Genomic DNA, 24,443 nt, shown 5'->3' with positions numbered 1-24,443 from the left:
CGCAGGAGGCACTCCCTGCTCAGACTCCTCCGCCTTTTTACGACTTCTCTCCAGTGCCGTCACTGTCGCTACCCACGCCACAGAAGGGGGGACGGCCCACCATCGCACAGAACACGTAAGGTACAGGAACATTACGAACGCGAGGCCCCGGAGCCTCGGTCCGCCACCACGAGCGCGTGGTGACATTTCTCTGCAGGCGACATGGCTGCCGCTCGCCATTCCTAAGCCCTGGGCGAAAGGAGGAGCCGCTGGGGCGGCCGTCTGCAGGTTAAGGGCGAGAGCACGGCCACGCTCTGCCCAGAGCTCTCACCCGAGCACGCGCCCGCGTCCCCGCAGCGTTGCCCAGCGCGCCTGGCCCCGGCCGGCATTTCTCAAAGCGCTATTTCCCTCCTCACTTTTCACAGCTCGTCGTCTGGCTGCACAACTGGAAAGTGTATTTCAAATAATTTACTCTTCACTGTTCAGATGAATTCCTAAATCCTACCCTCCATCTAAGAAAATCCCCGATTACGAAGTATCTATATTAGGTTAAAATTATCCATAAAGATCAGCATGAGTAACTGAAAGGGGTACGGGTGGGGTACGACTGCTTCAGAGCCACCCAGGGCTCTCTACGAGTGACTGGAGCACTTTTACCTGACCTTGAAACACCCATGCTAGAAAGAACAGGATTTCAAAGTATTAGCCCCTCTTTTCAATCTTTGGATCACTCACAGGAGGAAAAGAAAATCTTGAAAGGTTTCAACTTAAAAAAACCTGCATTATCGCGTAAGTGGCCAGGAAGCTTTTCATACTTTTTAAAAAACTATCTTTTTTTTGGTTTTTTTTGAGAAGGAGCTACTTAAAAATTGTAACTACTACTATAGCTGATTTGAGATTCCTGGACTGTCATTTTGTATATCTTGCTTTGAAATGTCAAATTCTCATCTCAAATTGAGACCGGGAAAAATGATACGTTATGGGAAATCCTACTCTGAGAAAGGTAAAATTGCTGTCTGAATTATCAATATTAATAAAGGTAGATTTGTGGATATATCATGTAGATTGGAAAATCAACGTTTCCTTTAATAATGCACAAGATGATAAAATATAGTGGAGACCTGCATCCAGTCCAAATCTTTTCGAAATTACGTTCTCCACTACCACTGTGTGAGTCTTCCTCAGAAAGACTGACGAACAGAAGCTGCTTGCCTATTTATTACCTCTTCGCTACAGAAATAACACAGAAACTACCATGAGAGAGAGAAAAGCGTAACAAGCTGCACGTGCTTACTCCAAGTTGCTGAGTAGTTAAGGGTGTGGTTTCTGAACCCTCTTAAAACTAATACTGATGTCTACGCTAATGTGAAGTAAAATGGGGACTTTCAAACCAGATCCATTTGCTTGCAAGGTGATCTTAATGCAGAGAGGTCCGAAGAAGCAGGAAGAAAGAGAAAAACTAAAAATCTAAGTCTGCCACAGAGCTTTACGTGTATGCCTACATCATAAGGTTACAATCCAACATGAAATGTACTGAACACCTTTATCTCGACGACTTCACGGCAGAGATCCCATTAAGAACCAAACTCAGGAGAACCTATATTTGTCTTGCAAGGGGCAATTCAATAACTCACTGATGAGTAAGTATTCAACTGTGGAATATGTAATCATGTTTTTTATTTCTGTAATTTTTATGCATGTCTGAGTGGGATGGAATCAAATAGAAATAATCTCAAAATGGACTTATTGAGTGATAATTACATATTCAGAAACAGGAATGTGTTAAAAGAAAGGAAAGAAGTGGCACGGGCAGGGAAATGAGGGCAACACTGAAGTTAGCGGGAGTTTGCTGTGTTAATGGAATTTGGTTCTGTTACTAAATACAGTTGAAAAATTTAGCCTAGAAAGATACTTTGTTCTGGTATGTGGGTTTTTTTTAAAAACCCAAATTGGAGGATTTCTTTGACTAAAGACTGTACATTTTATTTACTCTGTCAAGCCATTGGGTTTATTTCCATTAAACATTACTAATACCTTGTTTTATTTAAGGCGACTTCACCTGGATCTTGAAAAGCGAGAATGAATGAAGTTTGTAACAGGTCAAAAAGTTGAAACTCTTGAGATACTCCATCCCTGAGTGTTACTGGAGATAACAGTAGCATCTTTTTGTCATATACCATACTATCAAGGCATGACGGGGTCCTGGGGCCATTAGTCACTGATAAAGCAGTAGTGCCTGAACTACTTACCAGCGGAGTCAATAAATACCTTTTTGACCCTAAAACTCTGCAGGAAAGCTCTTCCTCTCCACTAGAAAAGCAGGACATTGAGTATGAGTTCTAGTGGAGCTGAACAAAGCAGAGCAGCTTTCCAGCCACTGCAAGGCCATAAAGCAGCATTGTGGTGTGACAATGGATGCGGAGCGATGCTGTGTCTTGCAGCTCACACACAAACCAGTCTGTCCTGTGGGAAAACGCTGCATTAACTGCGCCTCTATGAAAGGAGATGCAGTAGCCGTCTTTTACTCAGAAAGCTCTTGTACCATTATTACGTACGAGAACCCAAGCCATATGAATCTGAAGATTTTAGCTGTCACTACAGAACAGTTTAGGTAAGGCGGCCTTAACTACAAAGGAAACAGAAGTGATCAAGATTTGAATTACATGCCAAATGATTTAATGCAACAGCAAACTAGTGTCTCTACACAAAGGTGTTCGCTGCCTGACTCATATAAATGGCCTAGCACAAATAAGCTTTATCTATTTGAGGCACTGCAATTTGTCCACTCTCCGTAAGTACCACTCCATTTACCACTAGTTAGTGCTAAGGAGGTGCACTGCAAACTTCACAGTAATGACAGGGGTTTTCTTCCACCAACACTAAATGTCTGCCCAAATCTGAAGAAAACTAAGGTTTTTCTTTTTTCACAAAATGTCAATCTTGGTTCCTTAGCGTACATTTCTCCTACTTTGGAGAACAACTATTTTCAGGTAAAAATTTGTTAAACACATTTTTAAAATGTTTTAACATAGCTACACACATACCCAGAGATTTTGTGTATTCAGTTCATCATCTCTTACTGTACTTCTGACTCAAACTAAAGAATAAAACTTGCCATTGCAACAGGAGTTCCTGTGTATAGTACAGAGGAAGATATGATCCTGTTCCTTGATTTTCAGATGGATACCAAATTCTTGCTTCTCAATTTTGTTTTTGATAAGCAAGCAAAATATCATTCTATACTACATGGTGTGTTTTTGAAAAGACTCCTTCTAGGCTTCCATTTATGACAATGAAAATATGTATACATATGCTTTTGATATACTGCTGCAAATATGCAGAGTGCAAACTGGTTTTTCCCCCCCCTCTTCTTTTATTTTATACCATCAAAGGGTGCCTTTCAAATACTAGTGCATAATTTGTCCATAGATGTTAACATCTTGTATCATGGTAACAACCAGGAATAAACCGAAATGTAAAAAGAACACATTTTTTTCCAGGTAGATCTATTTCTTCTAGAATGACATAATTCTTCGATGGAGAAAAAGATATTGCATAGCATCTACCCAGGTGATATTTTGCCTCAGTTGAGTTGATGAGTTTCTATACTAGATGTAAGCAGAAAAAAAAACAATAGGTGGCTTCAGTTAAATATTTATTACAGACTTTCACTATGCATTACAATACTCAATTTAATTACTCACATTACACCTGCTTTTATAAAAATAATTTTGGAGTCAGGATATTATTAATGGTTAGGTATATGTGTGTCTTTCTAGCTACAGTCCCTGCAATACGACGAGCCCTCTTGCCCTGACTTAAGACAATCGATTGCTAATGCGTAAAGATAAGCATGCAATGGAGCGCTTCCCGTATTCTGACTCAAACGTTCCACGTGTTACAGGTGCAAGACCCTGGGCACTGTCAAAGGCTTGGCAAACAGATCTCAGGATCTGTTTCTTAACGAGTACATCAGCAGGCAGAAATTAACCTGCAACCCCAGTAGACAGATGAGCACTGTGAAACCTGGGAAGGTTGCAGTGGATACCCGGGATGTGGCATTAGTATCTTGTTAACTGTAAGCCATTCTCAAGACAATTTTTCTAGGTATATTTGAATAAAGACTCAGCCTCTTGAACTAGCCAACTGGAGGAAAGCTGCAAGGCCTCCCTTCAAGATAGTTTTGGCTGCTTTGTCAGGAGCACTACTCCTTGCGCTAACAGGTATCCACAAGCCCTTGATGAAAGGTGCGCGCCCTCCAGGAGCTTCCTTCTTCCCCCTCCACCTCTCCCCTGCCATTTAGTGCACAGGACTGTCTCTGAACTGAAGCCACGCAGAAATGGGGTTTGTCCTCAGAAGCCCCCACGTCCCCAAAGCCGGCCCGCGGGTCGGTAGGTATACCCCTGGCAGCACCCGGCCAGCAGCGAGCAGAGGAGGGATCGGGCCCCCCCGGCGCTACCCATCACCGTCGCTGTCAGCTAGGTGATGAATGGCAGGTGTGGCAGCAGCCAGCTCCGGCGCGGGCTGTGTGGAGACGGGCGCTGCTGGTACTGCTGTCACCCGCCGTCAGCCGGTGCCAGCTGAGCCTCCCAGCTGCCAGTTGCTGCCACGCAAGGCATAAAACATACACTCTGAACAATCACAGCAGCAGAGCCGAGCTTATAGACTGCATTATTAATTAGTTTAATGACGCTCAGCCCTATTAGAAAGCACAAGATAATTGTATTTGTGTACGTTTTAATTACGGCCCAAGCAGTGCCAAATTTGATCAACGTATCATCTTTTCTGTTCTGCTCTGTAACTGTGTTTGTATTAATTTGCATCTGAAACAGGAGGAGCTGCTAAGCCCTACTGGGAATAGAGTTCCTTTTAGTTTTTAAACAGTGTCATCTTTCACATCGTGATGCTGTGCGAGACCTCTGCCTGCTGATAACAGTGTCATCTTTTCCTGTAGCCACAAATTAAAAGCAGGTTTACGACCACATGCTACTAGACCCTCCAGGGCCCCAGAGGAGGCAGCCAGAGAACAATTCATTCACTCATCTCTCCCCTTATCCGTGATGGAAGTAGAAACAATTGCATCATTTAATTTACTATTGCAATGAGGATATGGCTCATTGGCCCCTCGTTGTTTTGAAGATGAATTTAATTAACCTCCTATGAATCTTGCCAATAAGCGTGGAACGGAAGATGTCAAAAAATCCGCTGCAGGGATGGGTAATCAGTATTTCTCAAGCTAGCTCTGCTGAGAGGACTTATGACTACAGAGTTTTGGCCCCAGCAGAAGGCTAAGGAACATACTGAGTTAATACACTACTGACTTACCTTTGGGAATCTGAGCTCAGGCTTGACTTAGACTATTGAGAAAAAGAAAGGTAATTGAATAATTCCTAATAGCCACATATATCTTTAATGCAGAAGCCATTTGCAATCACTGGAAAATAAATAATTGCAATTAACTACACTGTTAAGTAAATATACAGTCCCTTGGGGAAGCAATCTGCATGCTTTTATAAGTCTGGCGACAATATGAAACTCATCACAATGTCTATGAGAGTAATTTATAATGAACATTTAGCAGGTGCCTCAGATGGGTTGCTGCAATTTACATTCATTAATAAAACTGTCCTTATTAGACCTGAAGTTTTATGCATTTTAATTTAATAAATCGTTATTACATTTTCATTTTACACAGGATTTTGTTTCCAACATTTCCTAGAATCAGTTTAGCTTGTAAAGAAAGTTAAAATCTTTATGAGACAAAGTTACAGGATCTTATGGACATTTCTAACCAGAATGAAAACATAATCTGAAGCTTGTAAGCTATTAAGAATAATTTATTCCATGATATGCAGGTTTATCTCAGAAATAAAGCAATGTCATTTCTCCTTTGTAAGGATAGCTTAGTATCACCTTACTGAAGGACAAAGGGAACCCTATTACAGTTTTAAACTACCAGCCACTATGGAGCAAAAGAACACATTAATTGAAGAACACGAGAAAGAAAGAACAATTCCTTTCATACGTGTAAAAAAGGGCTCTTTTGCACGATTTGTAGCACTATACTAGAAGCTTTCCTTCCTAAATATTTAAAGATTTAATAGGACGTAACGAGGTTTCTATAGTCCTGGTTCAGTCAACACTTAGTCAATTTAATTAATTGGCGACTTTTGTACGAAGGGGTCTGCTCACGGTAGCATTTGCACACCTGTGCCTCTTTATTTTGTCCTGCTGTAAAAGCACTTACCACAACCAACTATTCTTCAATGCAGCAACCAGCCAAAAGACACATACCTCATCTCAGAAATATCTAAAGAGTTGTTGGGTTTTTTCTGTCTGAGAGTCAGATTTTGCGTGGCTTAGGGGCATAATTGCAACGTTAAAACACTGTGTGTGAAATGGCACTTTTGTTGATCTAAAAAGATGCATTAATCAGCTTCAGTTCTTGCAGAAGAGGAAAGAGAGATTAGACTTACAAACATTGATGTAAGCCTAGAAGAAGTAGAAATAGGTTTCTTAGCTGTTGACAGTTTTCATTGCGTCAGTATTTCCAACCCTTCCAACCATATTCAACAGCTCATGACTACAGAGCAGTAAGGTTTGAGATCAGCCTCCAAACATGCACAAATCACCTGAAAATGTGTATTTATTGCTATGTGTATATTCAGTATCTACTCTGGCATCACACAATAGACTATGAAATGTGTACAAGACACGAGTTTCATCTCTTGCATATTTTGTGTCTCTAAGGAGAATAAAATAATCTAATTATATGCCCAAACACCAAAGACTGGTACATAGGTGTTTAAGTTACACTTCACAACCCAAACTATTAGTAATTTCACATCAGCAATTCTTGACCACATTCTTTCTCATACTCTTAACATTTAGAAAAAGATTACTTTTCCATATACTTTTTCTTTCTTGTTTTAAGACCTAATTTCAGTATTTGTTAAATAAGAATGGCAGAAGAGCTGTAAACATTTCTGTTCTCCATATCCCACCAGCAAATGGAGAGGTGGGGTGGAGATGCGGAACTGGGTGCAGAACCTTTAGAGGGATGGAGAGAAAGGGAACGAGTGAGCTAGAGAGAAGGTTGGGAGAACACACCCATAGGTAAGATAAATGTCTTAAAGAGAAACAAAGGTATTTTTCCATGTCCCCAAAGGCAGAAACCAGATACCAGTTCAGGACTGGGGTAAGATAGCACCCAGGTACACAGTGACGGTTGAGAGCTGAGATAGGGAATCCCTACCAGGCAGTTAATCCAACATATGGATGTTTGCAGGCTCTGCAAACTGTGAGCTCACTGCCATGTCTGATCCAGTTGCTGGAAAGATTCCTTCCTTCTTCAGCTACTGCCACTCCATGTCATTTCTCAAGCCTGTCATGCACTGAGGTGCTTGGGATGTCATCTGTTCACCTTCTTCCTTAAACATACTTCTGCTTTCTGTTAGCAATTGCCATTTCTCATCTGAGCCAAGACTTCTGCCATTTCAGCACCAAATTGCTATGCAGTTATTAATTGTTTTCTCATTCTGCTCCATGTGCAGAAGGAGAAATGAGAATTAAAGCAGTGAAAAGAAGGACTGCCACCTTTTTCATATTTTGAGGCTAAGGACTTTTTTAATAAAGGGGCTTCTTCATGCCTTACAATGGTTTTACTGATGCCTAGCACCAGATAGCTGTGATGGCAATTACATACTTGAGACTTCTTTTCATTTTACCAGTGAGAAAGAATCCAGCTGAAAAGTTCTCAGCAGTCTCAGCTGTTCACATAAAACAGATGTGCAGCTACTACAATGTGTAGGTTGATACCCTGCTATTCAGACATTATTTGGTACATGAACAGCATTCTGGGCTGCATTAGGAGCTACCAGCAGGTCGAGGGAGGTGATCCTTCCCCTCTACTCAGTGCTGGTGAGGCCACACCTGGAGTACTGGGTCCAGTTCTGGGCTCCCCAGTACAAGAGAGACATGGACAGACTGGAGAGAGTCCAGAGCGAGACCACACGGATGACGAAGGGACTGGAGCATCTTTCATACGAGGAGGGGCCGAGAGAGCTGGGATTGTTCAGCGTGGAGAAGACTCTGGGGGATCTTACTCATGTATATAAGCACCTGATGGGAGGGAATGGAGAAGACAGAGCCAGGTTCTTTTCAGTGGTGCCCAGTGACAGGACAAGAGGCAATGGGCACAAACGGAAATGCAGGAGGTTCCCTCTGAACATGAGAAAACACTTTTCTACTCTGACGATGACCAAGCACTGCCACAGGTTGCCCAGAGGGGTCGTGGAGTCTCCAGCTTTAGGGATATTCTAAACCAACTGGACACGGTCCAGTACAACCTGATCTAGGTGATCCTGCTTGAGCAGGGGGTTGGACTAGATCTCAAGAGGCTCCTTCCAAACTAAACCACCTGTATTCTATGATTAGGTCTGTCTGAAGATCCGGTCTGTTTGAAGATGCAAGTAAGGTATGAACCAGCATTAGCAGTCAGGTTCATAGTCACAGACGAGTAAAACCAACTCAGTGATTTCCAACCGTAATTCGAGACCCACAAACTTGAAAGAGCACATGTCCTAAGCACAGGTTTACAATACATATTCTTTCCTATTTCTGAAAATACCTTCTAGTTCCCCCGTTACAGATTCGAAACATCAGCTATTTTGTAAATACTGCAGCCAACAGTCCCTGTGTAATCTTTGTGATCAGCAATGTTACATTTTCCTTTAGCAGTGTTTCTCTGCAAGTGCATTACTATGCTGAAATGGTTTCAAAGAACACAATTTGCATAATCCCCACTTTAAACATTTTCCAATTTAATAATTTTCCAATTGTAATCACATTTTCTGCCATACTAAATGGAATGGTATTTGTGGTCACAAACCCCAAATTGCCAGATTATTTCAAATCATTGAAATAAATTGTGTTTATAAGGAAACAAGCATGAAATTTGTAGCTATGGAATTTATACAACGCTTAAAATAGTAAGTATCATTATCATACGGATTTACTAAAGAAAGATGTTTCTAAATTTTTGTTTTAATTTGTGAAATTGCTGAGGAAAATATATAGTCATAGCTAGAAGAAATGTCACATACAAAGTTTGTTTTCTGAAAATACTCTTAAAATAAACTGCATTAAAGGGAACAATATTCCAAAGCTATAGAACATGATTTAAAAACACTTTAGTGCTTCAGATGCCATGTCACGCTGTCTGGAACTACTGTCATACAGCAGATGGTTCACTTATCCTATGCTGAGGAATTCAGCTGGACCTACAAGAGCTTACCACTTGGCTATGAATTAAATGCATGCAGCTGAGATCTTAAATGTGTATGTATAGACATCTGCATGTCATCACTGCCTAGAAAAGATAACAATGTCTAGTCTGGTTTTGGATAGGGAGGCAGAATTGCGTATGCCCATGACTATACACACTTCTCTATGCTATGTCAGTATTTTTAACACAAATAAACATCACTAATTTCTCCTGAATGCTCACTTGTCAAAGCAAAAAAAGTCAGAATTTTAAAAAAAAGAAATGACTGCTGTGTTTGTAACAAGAAGAATGTGCAATTCTTACATGCACTGTTCCTGATGTATTCAAAGCATCTTCTGCAAATAATACTTAGTTGAAAAAAATACACACACACACATGTATTTGTGTCTGACAAGACAGCCAGACGATTAGTGATCACACCAATGCTGCAAGAAGACAGCAAGAGCCTCATCCTGCCGGATGACTGGTTTTTGTTCAGGGAAGCACACCCATAAAGATGAGAAGGTAATCAAGTCTCCACATCCACCCACAGCCTGACCACCTCACTGAGAATCAGGTTTCCAAATCAGTGCTAATTGCCTAATTAGCTATTAATCTTTTTGCTGACAATTACTAATGGGTCATTTGTTGGCTGGCATTTGCAAAGATCCTAGTTACTGCACAAAACACAGGACTCCGTAATGAAACAAGTTCAACTTAAAATATTTCTTCAGATTGGAGTAAGGTCTAAATCAATTACTTAGACATAAAAAGCTGTTCAACAGCTTTTTTTTGAACAAAAGATGTTTGTTCAAAAGAGAGAGAGAGGTCCATGTTTTGTAGACGAACACATCATAGCAGTAACAGGGAGCGCTCCTTGAACTTTTGCTGGAACAAGCACACTTGATAAAAAGATACGATGCCACCACTGTCTTTTTCAAAATGAAAGACCATATTGTGCCAAGACTATATGATCAAATGAAAATTATGTGATTCACTGTAGCATCAGCAATATGGTAGGAGCTAAAAAGTCATGCTAGAATGAAGTCGTTCCTATTTTACTAGATAATATAAAGTCAAATGGTCAGAGGTGGCAGAGAGGCACAATGCAAGTGAATGATGGGGCTAGATATGCAACTTCTTTATGAGTAGTTATAACCTTTTAAAAAACATTTAATCAGCAATTCCAGTTATGGCTTATCAAATGGCTGCTTGGCAGAAGTCTAGAAAAGAAATATCTTGGTTGAATGTAACCCATTAAGTAGATAGGGTAGGTGTACAAGCATATGAATTCCTAGTTTTAAGACGAGGACTTTGTTTCTTATTCTGCAGATAGAGCTTGAAAGCTTTTCGCAGGCCAAAATGACTGGAATCCCGAAACAGCATTTCTGTTGCTACCTTTATAAGTGTTCATTATAAATGAACCTGTATAAATGTATCATATATGATACGCTTTATCCCTCTCCAGCTTACCAAGTTACTATCAACCCTAACAAAATGTCCTTTAGTGAAGGAAGAACGAAAACTGTTTATTCTGGATACTAGTGAAGGTTATGGTTTACCTTGAGCAAATGGATTTTGTGATTAATATGACTTTCTCCTAAAGACCTATGGTTTGCATACTGAACTTTATACTCCTGAGTTGCAGTTCTCGGAGCTGAGGAGCACACAATTATCCTTCTTCTTTTCTTGGAAGTACATGGAACTTCAAGAGACTTTTGAATCAGCGGCCTCAGCCAGAAACAGGTTTTTGTTCCAAAACAGTCAAAATAAGCCCAGTTTATTAAGCCTGATTGTACTTTCCTAAGATGGACAAATAGGATTAGGAAGATTTAGAGGTAAGAATTTCAGTGGATAACTAATTTTTGTTTTAAATATGAAAATACAGTAATTCTCAGAGATTAATATAGACTGTTACTATGGCCAGCTGACAGCAAAAATACTCTTCCTTGGTCTAGACCCACCTAACACTTGAATGGTGATTTAAATAAAGCAAGACTGGTAAAGTGACTCACTGAGACAGAAGGAACAGAAGGAGAAATATTTCTACCGACGACCACAGCCAAAGCCGTGAGCTGTGGTGCTCTGGGCTGGTGCAGGGAAATAGCGAGAGGAGGCAGCTCCTGACCGATGCACCGCACCAACCACCAAGTTCCAGCAACGCGCTTGGGCGAATGAGAATGGGAACTCTCGCCTTTCTTTAAACATCTGCTCTAACAAACGAAGGGGAGAGCGCACCTCTGCATGTTAACGACACCAAATGACAGCCCACGTGGGACGCCAGCGCGTCGGCAGCCCTACAAATTTACTGACAGGGGTCCCAACCCTCCCACTTGCACTTCCAGAGATCCATGTGAATGGGGAGGCAAGGAGAGATTTATGGGACCGATTCTGCTTCCACATTTACACTAGCAAGTGTTTGTAGAGTTTACAGAAAATATTAGATGCTAATAAGTTGTTTCAATTAAAAAAAATTAAATATATATATAATGGTAAAAGTGGAGATTAGCATGGCCTTGGACCCATCACGGTGTGAAACCCTGTGTGGTCTACAGCAGTCACAGCAGGTGATAAGCTGCTCGCTCTCAGGGACTGACAGAAGAGAATTAACTTACTTCTTCCATGCACTTATGCACAGTAACTTCATTTCTTTAATTTCTCATGTCAAACAAAAAGAACCTGTCCAGCTCAGTTCTTTGTAACAAAACCCTTCATTTATCCCTCCACAAACTTCAGGTCCCTTCTTACCCTTAACGCGCTTCAGAGATTTTAGTATCCTAGTTTTACTAAGTTGATAGCCAGCTAGTCTTGTTTAATTTCAGAACCTCCAACCATCCACCCTATTACCTTTTTTGAAGAACCAAAACACTAACTCACAATAATTTTTAAATTTCTGGAATATTCTTCAACTTCAGCCTACAGTATACCTCATTGCTGCTGCAGATTTCTTTGAAGGCACCTCATCAAATCTCCTTTCAATTCAGTTTGAGAAGATTATTTTCCAGAAATAGAAAAACTACCTTTGTCACACACACTACTATAAATTTGCAATGTACTTTTGATAACTGCAAAGATTACAGTGACCTATCTGTATTACCTTTAAAACACATGGAGAGCAGAACTTCCGGAAAAATTATAGGAGAACCATCTTCTACACAAAGAAACATCACAAATTCATGATTCTGTGAAATGCTGTGACAACACCTGTGTTAGAGACATTGCAGAGAAGCTGATACATACTAGAATTCATAGTCAAACTAACATAAATGTTTATAGTAAGTTTGTATATGTCGTAAACACTTCCATAACATGCTGGGGGTAGATGTGCTGGAAGACACCTGGAAGCAGTGGGCAAATAATTAGAATGCTGTACTACCCAAAAAATCTAGCATTTAAAAAAAAAATCAGTAGGCAAATCTTTGAATTTAAACAGCAGCAAAATACTCGTCCAACTTTGCATATATAGGGTTAACTGAATTTAGCTGACCATCAAAAAAAAAATTAAGGTCTTAGAGCATACCTTAAAATGATCAAAACCTGAGGAAACGTAAATCTTTCTTTTGTATGTATTGCCTTACTAAATACGTTTCCTACTTAGAAGGTTTATTTTTGGAAACACTTCTAGCATGAAGGATGATGAACTGAAGATGTTTAGCACTAAATGAATGCAATGCCAGCAAGACATATCACAAGCAGCAGTGCAAAAGTGTCTGTAATCTGCTGGCCCGAAGGGGTCTACAATGGATCTTTGAAAAGGTGGTGCCTTCTAAGAGGCTAGACTGCTAAGAGGAGATTTTCTGGATGTTCTGTGATAACAAAGCAGTGGCGTTTATCTCCCTTATGGAGAGGGACTGACCTCACAGCTCAGCTACGCAGACCCAGCAGGATGTGTCAGGATCAGGCCCCCGATGATACCACCAGAGCCGCTCAGGCACTAACTCAGCATACACATTAGGAAGATTCACTCATGCGACCTCAGCAATAGCGCTTGACCATTACAAATCTGCCGGTGCGTCAGCCCAGAGGCGTGCTGTTCAGGATGAAAGGCGTCTCCCACCAGAGTCAGGTGGGTGTTTGCAAGCTGAACGCAGCAGACAGACCAGAGCATCCCCCGATTCTTGCCATGCAGCTCCCCGTCTGCACCCACCCGAGAAAACCCGACAGAAAACCCTCCGAGTAATTTAAAACGTGCATTGACAGCAGCAAGTAAAGTCAGAGTGCTAGACCCAGAACAGGGTCCCCTGAAACTCGCCCTGAGGCAGAGGCCCAGGGCTGGCAGCCCAGGCCCCCTCCGCGGTCCCGCATCCCCGCGCCGGCAGCCTCCTGGGCCTCCTGGGCGAGCCCAGCTCGGGCGGCTGTTGTGCACGGGATAAGGGGCAAAAGCCTGCACCTACAGCATCTGAGCTGCGACAAAGCAGGTACCAGCTGAGAGACCGCTGGATCGAGCCAGTGATCAGCTGTGCGCGTAAGGAAGTAACGAGGCGATGTTTATTCTTCGGCCTGTTGAGGCAGTGAGCCAGAGCAGTGATTTGCCAGGGATTTAGCCACAGGTATTGGGGCTTACGACTGCAGCGACACCGAACCTTTATAACTAACACTTAGTAGCATTTACACTTCTGTATGTTTAGTTTCAGGTAAGCAGTGGCTGAGGGCTTTAGCCTGCCCCGTGGAGAGGGTGGCATCAAGCACGCCTTACCAGATCTCGCAGCCAAAGCCAAGATGAGGCATCACTGGCCAAGACCTGGCAAAGAGACCCCGATGTCCTCGATGCCCGGCACACACCCAGAGCGTACAAATGTCTGAGAATTCAGGAAAAAAACTTGTGGCTCCAGGTCCTCTCATGCTCCCTGTATTTTGAATCACACATCGGCCCAAGAAAACTACACTAAAATGGAACCTTACCATCGGCCCTTTTCAGTCTGAGGCCAACTTTAAAATGCTTTAAATGGATGAGCTGTAGGTATTTCGCTGAACATCATCATGCCAAGCTACAAATTATGCTCAAGCTATAATTCAAATCTACTATAAAACAATTGTATTTGCTATGCTTGTTATGCTACAGACGTCCTATTTCTTTCTTGCCAGTTTATCCCTCCGGACAACGCACTTGTTAATGCACACATGGATCTCAGAATTGCCAGAAGCCTTTACCTGTTCTATTGATCCCCCCCGGATTACTCCAACAGCAGTGAAGCAGATTTTCCTAGCAAGGAAATCAATATGACCGTAGATTAAGTTTCCCATAAAATGTTTAATAAATTACATATTAATGATTTATTGTCTATTAATTATGAATTAATAAGCACAACATTTTTGGCATCTGATTTGGCACACTGCACTTCAGTGTCTGGACGCCACATTTGAAACAGCTCTCAGATTCTCCCTTTCAATGGCTTAATTGAGAAATCCTTTAGAAATAGACTTTATTCTTTGTGTGTATAAGACTGTGTATAAGCACAGTCTGCGTTTCCACAACACATGTATTGCTCCTAGCATCTTAGTGTCCAAGCGTTCAGCACATTGTGGCCTCAAGAGGGGATTCAAAAGGTCAGCAAGAAAAGCAGACATAAATGTAGTAATATAGACAAAGATGACAGGTCAGTGGATTAACCCTTAAAATTCCTAGTATTAACTACACTGCTAAACAGTCGAAAGAATGGTTAATATCACTTCACACGGGCACACGTTTAAAATGCCAGAAGGGACCAGGGTATTTTTTGGAGCGTGAGGTTCCTCCATGAGGACAGGTAACACTCTGGGTGGCACTGAGCGTTAGATAAGCAATCACCTTTGGCCATTTTTGTTCCTGTTCTGCCACTGCCAGTTGTGCACGGCCTTGGTCAAGGCACTCTGCCCTCTGCCAGCTTTGGGAAAACGGCACAGCTGAGAAACACCATTTATAAACTAGTTTGTGAAGTGATTTGGGATTGGATCTTCTATCTCTTATATACAATCAAACCATTAGGTCCCACCTAGAATAATTCCTGCTAGAGGTGGCCTGTAACTCTGCCCTTCCAAATTATACTGCAGAAACTGATCTGTCTCCTAGGAGCCTAGACTTTATTGTCAAAACAGAGTGCTATATGCTCGCTATTGATTCATTCATGACTGTTCTGTTGTTACGATGCTGTCAAAGACACACTGCCTATACTATCACTTCTGTGTAGTAAACTGCACGAGGCAATCACTTCTTACATCTTTTGGATCTTCTGACGTTCCAGTTTATAAACTGTACCAAATGCAGAAGACTACAAAACAAACTTAATGTGACTTTAACTGTGCATACGTAAATTACAAGTGGAAGTTTCTAGATCAACTTTAATTACGCTTAATTAATGTTGCAAAGCAGCTGGGTGAAGTTCTGATTAATGTGGTATGCTACATCCCAAAAAAAGCAACAGAAAATATGTATTATCCTAATGCTTTTTACACTCACACATGTGTGTACCTTGCCTAGGAAGAATGAGTAAATTAATTTGATTAATCTTCAAATTACACCTTGTGTGCTCATATGCAACAACATTAACTGACGATGGTAAAGCATTCATAAGATGAAAAGCACTGTGTCAGGTCTAAGAATCACCTGTACTCTTACTACCTGTTGTGCAGGTCACTCAGTATGCATCATCTATGGGTAGTGACATTATTTTGTTAGAAGTGGATCGCTTTGAAACTCACAGATACAAATGTAGGAATCTTAACCTACTGGTAATAAACAAAGCATTCTCTGCCGCTTCAATCCTGCAGACTGCTAGGCAGTTAGTAAGTTAGGAAAAACTTATAGCGCCCTTCATCAGTACTGGGTGTAGGAGATAATTCTGCTGCAGCATGATTGATAGAGGTGTTCTCAGACAGGAGCATTCTCAATAATACTATTGCACCACTAGCGAATAAAAAACAAACGGGCATGATATTTCAAAAACAAGTAATCTATAACCATTGATGATAACTATGGTAACCGCAGTGTAGCAGAGCAGGATTTAGTCCTTAACATACGCAGTATGAAGCTGCATATTCTGAATCAGTGACTCGACTTTGATTTCAATTATGCTTTAAGTTTGTTGGTTAAATGATTGCAAGGTATAAAGGAGTCCAAGAAGGAAGTTATGAGCTACAGAGGCAGTGCTGTAATGTCAAACTCCTGTTTTTCAACAGATGAAGGACTAATCATCACGTAAGGAAGAACTGCATGAGGGGTAGCCAGCCTTTGACACACAGGCCACTTCCTGCTGCTTGATTTACAAAACGAAAGCTTTTGGTTTAGAAGATACATGCCTATCCTCAAGGACACCAAAAAGACACTACAGTATCTCCAAGAATTAAAGTGGGAAAACCATGAGATTAAACTGCTTTTCAACCTGGATATTATTTCTGACCCCATGTTACCTGGAGCTGAGCTTTAGCAGTAAAGTCAAGGTAATCTCAACTCAAGATGAAAAAAGTTTACTGCATTCTTTTTGGCTTTATACAAATCTTCCAGTCACCCTTCCACACTGAGATGCTACTGTCACAAAGGTTTGCACAAATGTCTGCCTGTATTTTTAAAGTGTGGAGCTCTATCACAGACATTTAGGAAATATCTCTCTTCCCCCCCGCCCCCCCCCCCCGAGTAGAAATACAAACAAGCACTTACTCTGCTTGCAGTAAATGATAGTGAGATTCACTGTGAGCTATAAACATACGGCAAAAGTCACAAACATCCAAGGGAAATGTGGTATCCTGTGCCAAAGCCCGAAGAGATTTCAAACAAGGAATCTGCATGCCTGCCAAAGGAAGAGACTCCTGCATGCGCTGTGAAGACTCCAGGTCTCATCCTAGATGGGCACCCACATTCTCTCCTTTCTATACACAGGACCGTGAACAGGGGCGTGGATTCTGCAGTCCACTGGCATCTACAGCCAATATTCACTTGACACACTACTACTGAGAAGAAATGCAGCATGTCAGCTGTGTTCTTCTGAATTGCTTCAGCAGATTCACAACAGTGGTTTTTAGTTACCCGTCAGATGTTCCTGTTAAAAGTATTCTTAGCCAAGTCTGATGTCTATATTAAGATTAGTTTGTTAGGCCATTTTTAGCTTTTCCACAGGAAAAAATATTTGAGAAATAAAACCTGGTAGAGTCCACAACAGAAGAAAAATAAAAGTCCTACCTCTACTACTGCTTTGGCATCCAGTCTAAAGTTGAAATCTCCAAAGACAAAATACGAAACTTTCTCAAACCGCTGATCTATAATTCTGGAAAAAAAACAAAACAAAACAAAACAAACCTGTCATTCAGCTTTACGTATATGTGAGGATGCACAAATACACATATCATCTTCTAAGCACAATCTCAGAAATAATTATTGGAACGATCAAAACTACCAGTTTATACTGGAACAACATATTAACCGTGGTTTTGGGCTGATTTTCTTTGCTTAGGCAATGCTGTCTCCAACCCCACTAAAATAATGCATTTGATTTCCCCTGTCTGGCTGCAAGAGCAATTTGGAGGAAAGCAAGTTTGCAGCAGTTAGTACAAACAATGCAGAACCAGCATTCGGCATCACAGAAACCTTGAGGGCATCGTGGAGGTACTCCACACCTTTGAAAGTTTAAGTATATGGCTTTGGGCTGGGCAGCTAAGAATTAGGAACCTCAGATTAGTGGCGAGTTCAGAATACGTCTACCTTTGAGTTTACTTATCTGTAAGATCGTGATCATAATGTTTACCACAGTTTGTTAGTACTCTAAGAACTATATGAAAAGTGACATGTTAGGGCTAAACGTTAATCATCACAGCTGATAGAGACTGACCTACGAGGTTTTTCCTGGCTCAGTTATAGTTCTCTGAAAGACAGTTCTCTCTTTTGTTCAAAGCAGATTTTTGCTGAGGTTGTAGTTAACACCTAAAAGGTGATCTTTCCAGATGTGGAGTAAAGATTGATATTTTTCTCAAGCCTTTGCTCAGTACTAAACAGGGAGATAAGGCATTACTGTTCATCTTTCAAATTTCGTCTTATTAAAAATTGTTATTGTATTATTAGCTTATCGATTATTAACAACAATTGTCTGGTACTCCTAACAATGTGCAATTTTACATGCTTCCAGAGATCTTGGCATTTGGAAATCCACTGATTCATGCTTAGTTTCAAAACAGGAATCAATACAATTAATTTCCTACCAGTAGCTGAGGAAGGTATGAAATACCTGAAATGCGACGGCTACAGCTACAAAGAACACACACAGACAAAACGCACAAAAACCTGCAATGGTACACTAGATGTACAACATATAAGAAATAAGGAACAAGTGCAAGGCAATACACTGTGTACATTCTGGGAATATATAAATACGTAAGTGTTACGACACCAGAAACCCCAACGGAGCCAGAGGCAGGGACCCATATAGATAGGTAAAGGATTATAAAGCAATGCACAGTAAGTAGGCTTCCTGGAACAATACTGCCCAGCAAGGAGGCATTCATTTCAAATGGCTTTAAAAGTTTTAATACATTACATCCATTTAGACTTTCCAAAGCTATAAAGAAAGATACAACATTGGATTTACAGTGAGATACTGCCTCTCCTCTTAAAACCATCTCACAGTTTTAGTCACAGTAATTTATTACGTAAGGAATACTATTCTATTGAAAAATTAATGTGCATTGGGCCTAAGGTAGTGATCATTTGAAGCAAAATCTCCTGCAAAGACTTATCCTTTTCTGGTATGAAAATCTCCAAATCCTCCATTCAGCTGACAAATTATTGCAGGTACTGTTAATAAATACTGTCTACTGTCAGCTCCCAGCAAGCACTGAGAAAAACCTGTCACTCTTGACCTGTACATAACATTAGTTTGATTACTGCCCTCATGGCACATTAAAGGAAAATGAGAACTTAAAAGTTAAACCATTTACATTACCACAATTTGCTAACACTATCATTGCAAAATCTGATATGCAACTTATACATAAGAAAAACTGATTTTGCTTTGCCAACCTTCCTGATTCATATCTTAGTTTTGGCTTTGCTCATTGCCATTTACTGCTGACAAAGAAATGACAGATATTGCAGGAACGACATCAAGGTCTAGAGAAGGCCTCTTAAAACAAATTGATATTATGAGAACGATGCCTGTGATTGTATTATGCAAAGACGGATTTTCCAAATAAACAGACTATTCAAAAAATAGCCAGGTAAAGTGTCTCCTAACGGATGAACAAAACAGCTGATTAGTCTGCTTCTGATCAATTAATTAAAATTCAGTCATTTCATAGTCTCGCACATTACCTGATTTAAACATAATTTGCATACAAATCAATGCCCGCTTGAAAACTGATAATTTTAACCAGTTGCTCCCCTTGTAGTTTGTCTTGTTGGACTTTTTAGAAGGAGTGTCTCACGACAGACTGAAGTAAAATAGTCCAAACATTACTTCTCAAGAATGATGCCTTAACTGGCTTCTGACATATCTCCTTTTCACAGGTGGTGAAATTTAGGTGTACAGTAAAATTACCAAGAGCGGTACAGCAAGGGATATACACACTTAGGTACTTATTAAATGATCTGGGATACCTAACAATAAAATATGCTTTAAATGACTCAACTTAATACATGTACGTAAGCTACTGTCCTTGCCATTGGAACGTATTATTAGCTCAAGAGTTCCCAAATCTTAGAATTATTTCAGCAATTTGGTACTCTGATAGCTCTATTTTGAAATACTTACTGGTGCCTGCAATTCCACTGAATCAATGGCACAAGAACTAATCTTCTTGATTGTGCTTTTAGAATCAGACTCCAACTAAGCAAAGGAGGTGGCAATAAAGAAGAGCACGGCAATATTTCTTCCCCCGGGAACACGCAGGAAAAACATCCAGCACTGGGGGGACTCGGGTAGAAACTGTGTACTGCAAGACACTGTGAGTCTCGCCAGGACCAAGGACGCACAGTGAAGGTGTTGGGCTGGAGCAAGAGATAAACAGAAGTGTGCCGCTCCTCTTGCTTCCGTGTTCTAAGCCACAAATGTATACAGTTCATCACATGTACAAGTAAATGAGAACTCAGAAGACAATTTTTTTTTTAACAAGTGCTTGCAAATGAACTAGCGAGGCTTCAAAATCTGCGTTATTCTACTTTGCTATGTGTTTCTATAACAATACCCTTCTTTTAACCATGAATCAAATAATCCTTTAGAAATGTTGCCATGACTCAGTCAATGGAGTGATAAATCTGAATCATATAAAAAGAAAGTAGCCAACCTATGTCACCAGCATTAATCTTACGTTTTTAGTGAGAGGACCTAGTGCCATTTCCTTTAACTTGTACTTGCTGACTACCAGATTATCCTGAAGGGCTTCAACGCACTTTAAGGCTCTGTTCTTTCCTGTACAACTTTTCTAAATAGCGTGTGACAAAATAGGCGACTAAGGCACAGATTTCATGACTGCAGAGGAACTACAAATATTTCACTTCCACAACTCTACATGCAAGAGCAAACAAAAAGTCATCAGTGCCTTAACTAGCTGTGCTGCTTGTTGTGACCTACGCAGGGCCATCAAGAGATGATGGGCAATCAGGATGTATCAAAAAAATGCAAAGAAAATAGAAAACTTGTCAAACAGATTACAGCCCCTCCTTCTCAGAAAGAGAAGTCTTCCCTTTGAAAAAGCTGGAAGAACATGTTCACTCTTCTAATCCTTTGTTCTTGATCCAGAAGGTATCGCTTCTGAGAAAAGAGTTTATTTGCACTTAGAACATACCAAAGAAATCTCTTTTACTTCTACGAGTTTCGGACATCAAAGTAACAGATTCAATACGGCAAATAAGGACCACTGGCAAAAATGCACGCTTATGACTGGGTTTATTGATGACCTTGTTAAACTTTAAAGCACGCAAATATAAATGCCATAGATGATTTCTTTTCTGCTAGTTCCACAGACACAGAACTTTTAATTGCATAAGGAGTCCTTGATAATAGTATTAGATTCTTCACACTTGGAACACGTTACCTTATTTTGCCAGTTTCAAACTAATTCTACATTTTTAACTGATGGCTCTACGCTGAAAGTATTCTGGACTGGTTGGGTTATTCTCTGTTTCTTTTCAAATTCTGTTGTATTTTGAGAAGAGGCAGACTGCAAACAGTTTTTGAAATAGAGTTGAAGAGCTTTTTAGACATGACAGGACAGTAAAAGAAGGAAACACTCAAGCAATTGTAACTTCCACGTAAAGTTTACAGTCAAAGTCCATCACATGCTTAAAAGTTTTGATGAGTCAGATCCATGGTTCACACTTTTTTTTAAGGAGTAAACTTCACTGGGTGCAAGGGTGCAAATTAACGTTAAATTACTGTAGCAATTTCTTTGCTGCAAAATAAATATGTTCAATTCTTATTTTGGTCTAACAGCTGCAGGTTGCCTCACCCTGGATATCAGCAACTGCTTTACAAAGCCAGAAAGAAGTTACTGTGTCTGCACTGGAAATGTACTTGCTCTGCTCTGTCGGTAAGACTTCTAGCCAAACGACCTCTGCTCATCCCTGCTTTTTTAGCACGGCAGTCACCTGACACATTTTCCCAAAGACCTGTGACAAAACCTGTGTGTTATTCTGGGTGCATCAGCAGAATTATGATAAATCTCTGAAACCCTCCGAGCTACAACGCTGGATAGCTTTAGCCCGAGCTCGATGGGCCTGCCTGCGATGAAAGCATTACCCGGCTCGGAGCAGGGGCCGGCCGGACCGTGCGGCAGGCACACCTAAAGAGAAGTCAAACCAATGCCACAGGAGAAGCCAATGCGCGGGGTTTGGTCCTGGAGCCTAGGCTATGTCACATTACTCTGACGTAAAGACAGCCCTCTCAGTCTGGATGGCAGCGTCAGCTGAACGGATTGTGAAGGGTAAGTTTTTTCAAAGCCATTTAGGAGATCTGGATGCCATATTCCTATCAAGACTAAAACGAGTAAGAGGTAGAGGTTCCTCTTCTCCTCAATCCTACTGGAAATCTGGGTCTAGTTATTGATTTTAGTCTCTACACAGAAGACCAAAAGTAATCGCTTAGTGCAATCTTAAAATGAACAATTCCGTGTTATTGGAATCACTGAAATCCTTTCGCAATTTACTTTATTTTAAGGTACTCATTAGAGTAGTTACAATTAAAGGCACTTCATGAAATGCACCCTCTTTTATAAAAGCTATATGGTGTACTGCATATACGTTCCAAAGCACTGAAATTCAGCCAGAAAATAATACGGCGATCAGAAACATGACCGACTTCCCCTTGCTTTCATACTTATCCCCCTCCCATACTGTCGCAAGAGAGGAGAAGACAAGGAAGCGGCTAAGTATCAGCATTTGGTCATGGAAGCGAGCAGCTGAACCTGATTCAGTGTGACAAGAGGCACTGTGATTTGGCTAAACCATTTCTCAGGGCACTTTGTAAGGAGGATCAGCAGCATTATTCCTTTAATAGCCATGTCTAATGCAATAGCCAGCTGGGTTTTGTCCCAGACCAAGGTATCAGCATCAGGTCAGAAGGTAACATTCTGTTTACATGATTATTTCCTAAAGCACTTATCTTCTCCTCGGTGTGAAAGTTGACTTTTCTGTTTGTAAGGAGGGCTAAAGAATTGAGGGAATGGGAAAAATTAGCTACACTGAGCTGGAGCTGAATGGCATTAAGTGGGAGGTCTGAGAAAGGCTGCTGCGGCGCTCAGCAGGACACCTTATTAGCCGCGTCATCGCAGTTCATTCAGGCAAGCCATACCAGTGTCACCAGCATTCCCACACAAAGACAAAGTTCTTCACACAGTCTATAAACATGCCTCCCTGGCCAATTCATCCTAACTTGACACCGCTGAAAAGAGGGGCTTGAGGGGTTTTTTTGTTTTTTTTTTTAAACACAACAATAACATAACAAAACAAAACAAAAAACTTGCAGCTCTGCCAAGCAGGCTGAATGGAGGAGAAGGAGGGACACTGTCACGTTGCTTGGGAAGAAACAATCCAGAGGTCAAGCCATATTTTATTCAGTGAGCAAATTTTTATAATAACTAAATGTGTTTAAGCTAAATACTAGCTAACACGAACACTTCCGTATTTCTCGTACAACTTCTGGGGTTAGATACTACCTTTCCACAATCTCTTCATTTTTACACATTATCCAGGCAGAGGAATTAAAGGTACAAAAGTTGCTTTTACAGAGCACATGTGACTGCCTATATAAAATGTCCTTTCCTAAGTAAAGGAATACAAAAATCGCAGCTAACCTCGCAGAGAAGAGAGGACAGCTCAGTCTCGGCGTGGCAATCATTTCTCAGGTTAAACTGCTAATCTTGTTTATTGTTGACCTAAGCAGAGCTTTGAACCACAGGCTCTGTTTTGATCCGAGTCCCGAAAAAGTAACGCTGGCCCGCGCCTCTGCGTGGGGTGGTAAAACCTTTTCGCATCTCGGCCGCTCCGCTCCGCGTTCAGGAAACACCGTGGAGACGGAGCCAGCGGGGCCGTTGGCACCCTTGCCATCCGCCGTGTGGCAGCCCGGGCCCCTGCCCGCGTCCGCGGCAGGAGTCACGGCGGTGCCGGGAGGGCCACTGACAGGCTGCCGGCGCGGAGGCCGCGCTGCCAGGTGCCCCGCGGCCCCACACGCATCCCGCAGCCAGACCCCGCACCCGACGCAGCAGGCTCGTCCCTCACGGCCGCACGTCGCCGAGGGCGTGCTCAACTACCGTTTTCTTGACAAGAGAGGATCTTACCCAAAGAGGAATGGTTAGAAAGGGGTAAAAGAAAAAAAAAGGGCAGAAAGTGACTTGACCATCCCGTCAGTGGGAGCCGAGAGCTACTACGGAGGTGGCAGGTGACCTACGGTAAGAAGGTCATACACACTTTCTTTTCCATAGATCTCTAATGCCAGAGGTAATAACAACTCCTGCAGTGACTTCTGGTGGAAAGTCAAGGAACGACGACAGTGAAACCTGTCTTCTACCACAGCCATGTTAAGGAACCGAAGATCAAGAGAACGGAAACATTAGGTTTTGGCTTATACAAAACCAGACACAGGGTTGCCGTGTGGCCTTTCAGATTTCTGTCGTTCCTATCCTCATTACGTTTTCCTTTAGAAGGTTTAGTCAAAGAGATCAGCGTGCACACCTCCACCTCAAGAACTGGTCCGTGGGGGATCTACCTCCAGCAGAGGTTTTAGAGAAAGCTTTGAAACAGAAC

The 24,443-nt window shown here is 41.4% G+C and overlaps 1 protein-coding gene across 3 annotated transcripts in view; it reads right to left on the bottom strand.

The window, feature by feature from the left end:
• Positions 1-24,443, bottom strand: part of INPP5A (inositol polyphosphate-5-phosphatase A) — a 262,058-nt gene that overhangs the window by 64,343 nt on the left and 173,272 nt on the right. For all 3 annotated transcript variants that reach the window (XM_072870885.1, XM_072870886.1, XM_072870887.1), the window contains exon 9: positions 17,397-17,481. In XM_072870885.1, coding sequence (XP_072726986.1) covers positions 17,397-17,481 — 85 coding nt within the window. The remainder of the gene's footprint in view (positions 1-17,396; positions 17,482-24,443) is intronic.

The sequence above is a fragment of the Ciconia boyciana genome, chromosome 8 (assembly GCF_034638445.1).
Source record: "Ciconia boyciana chromosome 8, ASM3463844v1, whole genome shotgun sequence".
Taxonomy (NCBI): Eukaryota; Metazoa; Chordata; class Aves; order Ciconiiformes; family Ciconiidae; genus Ciconia; species Ciconia boyciana.
This window is presented reverse-complemented; position numbering and strand designations above follow the sequence as displayed.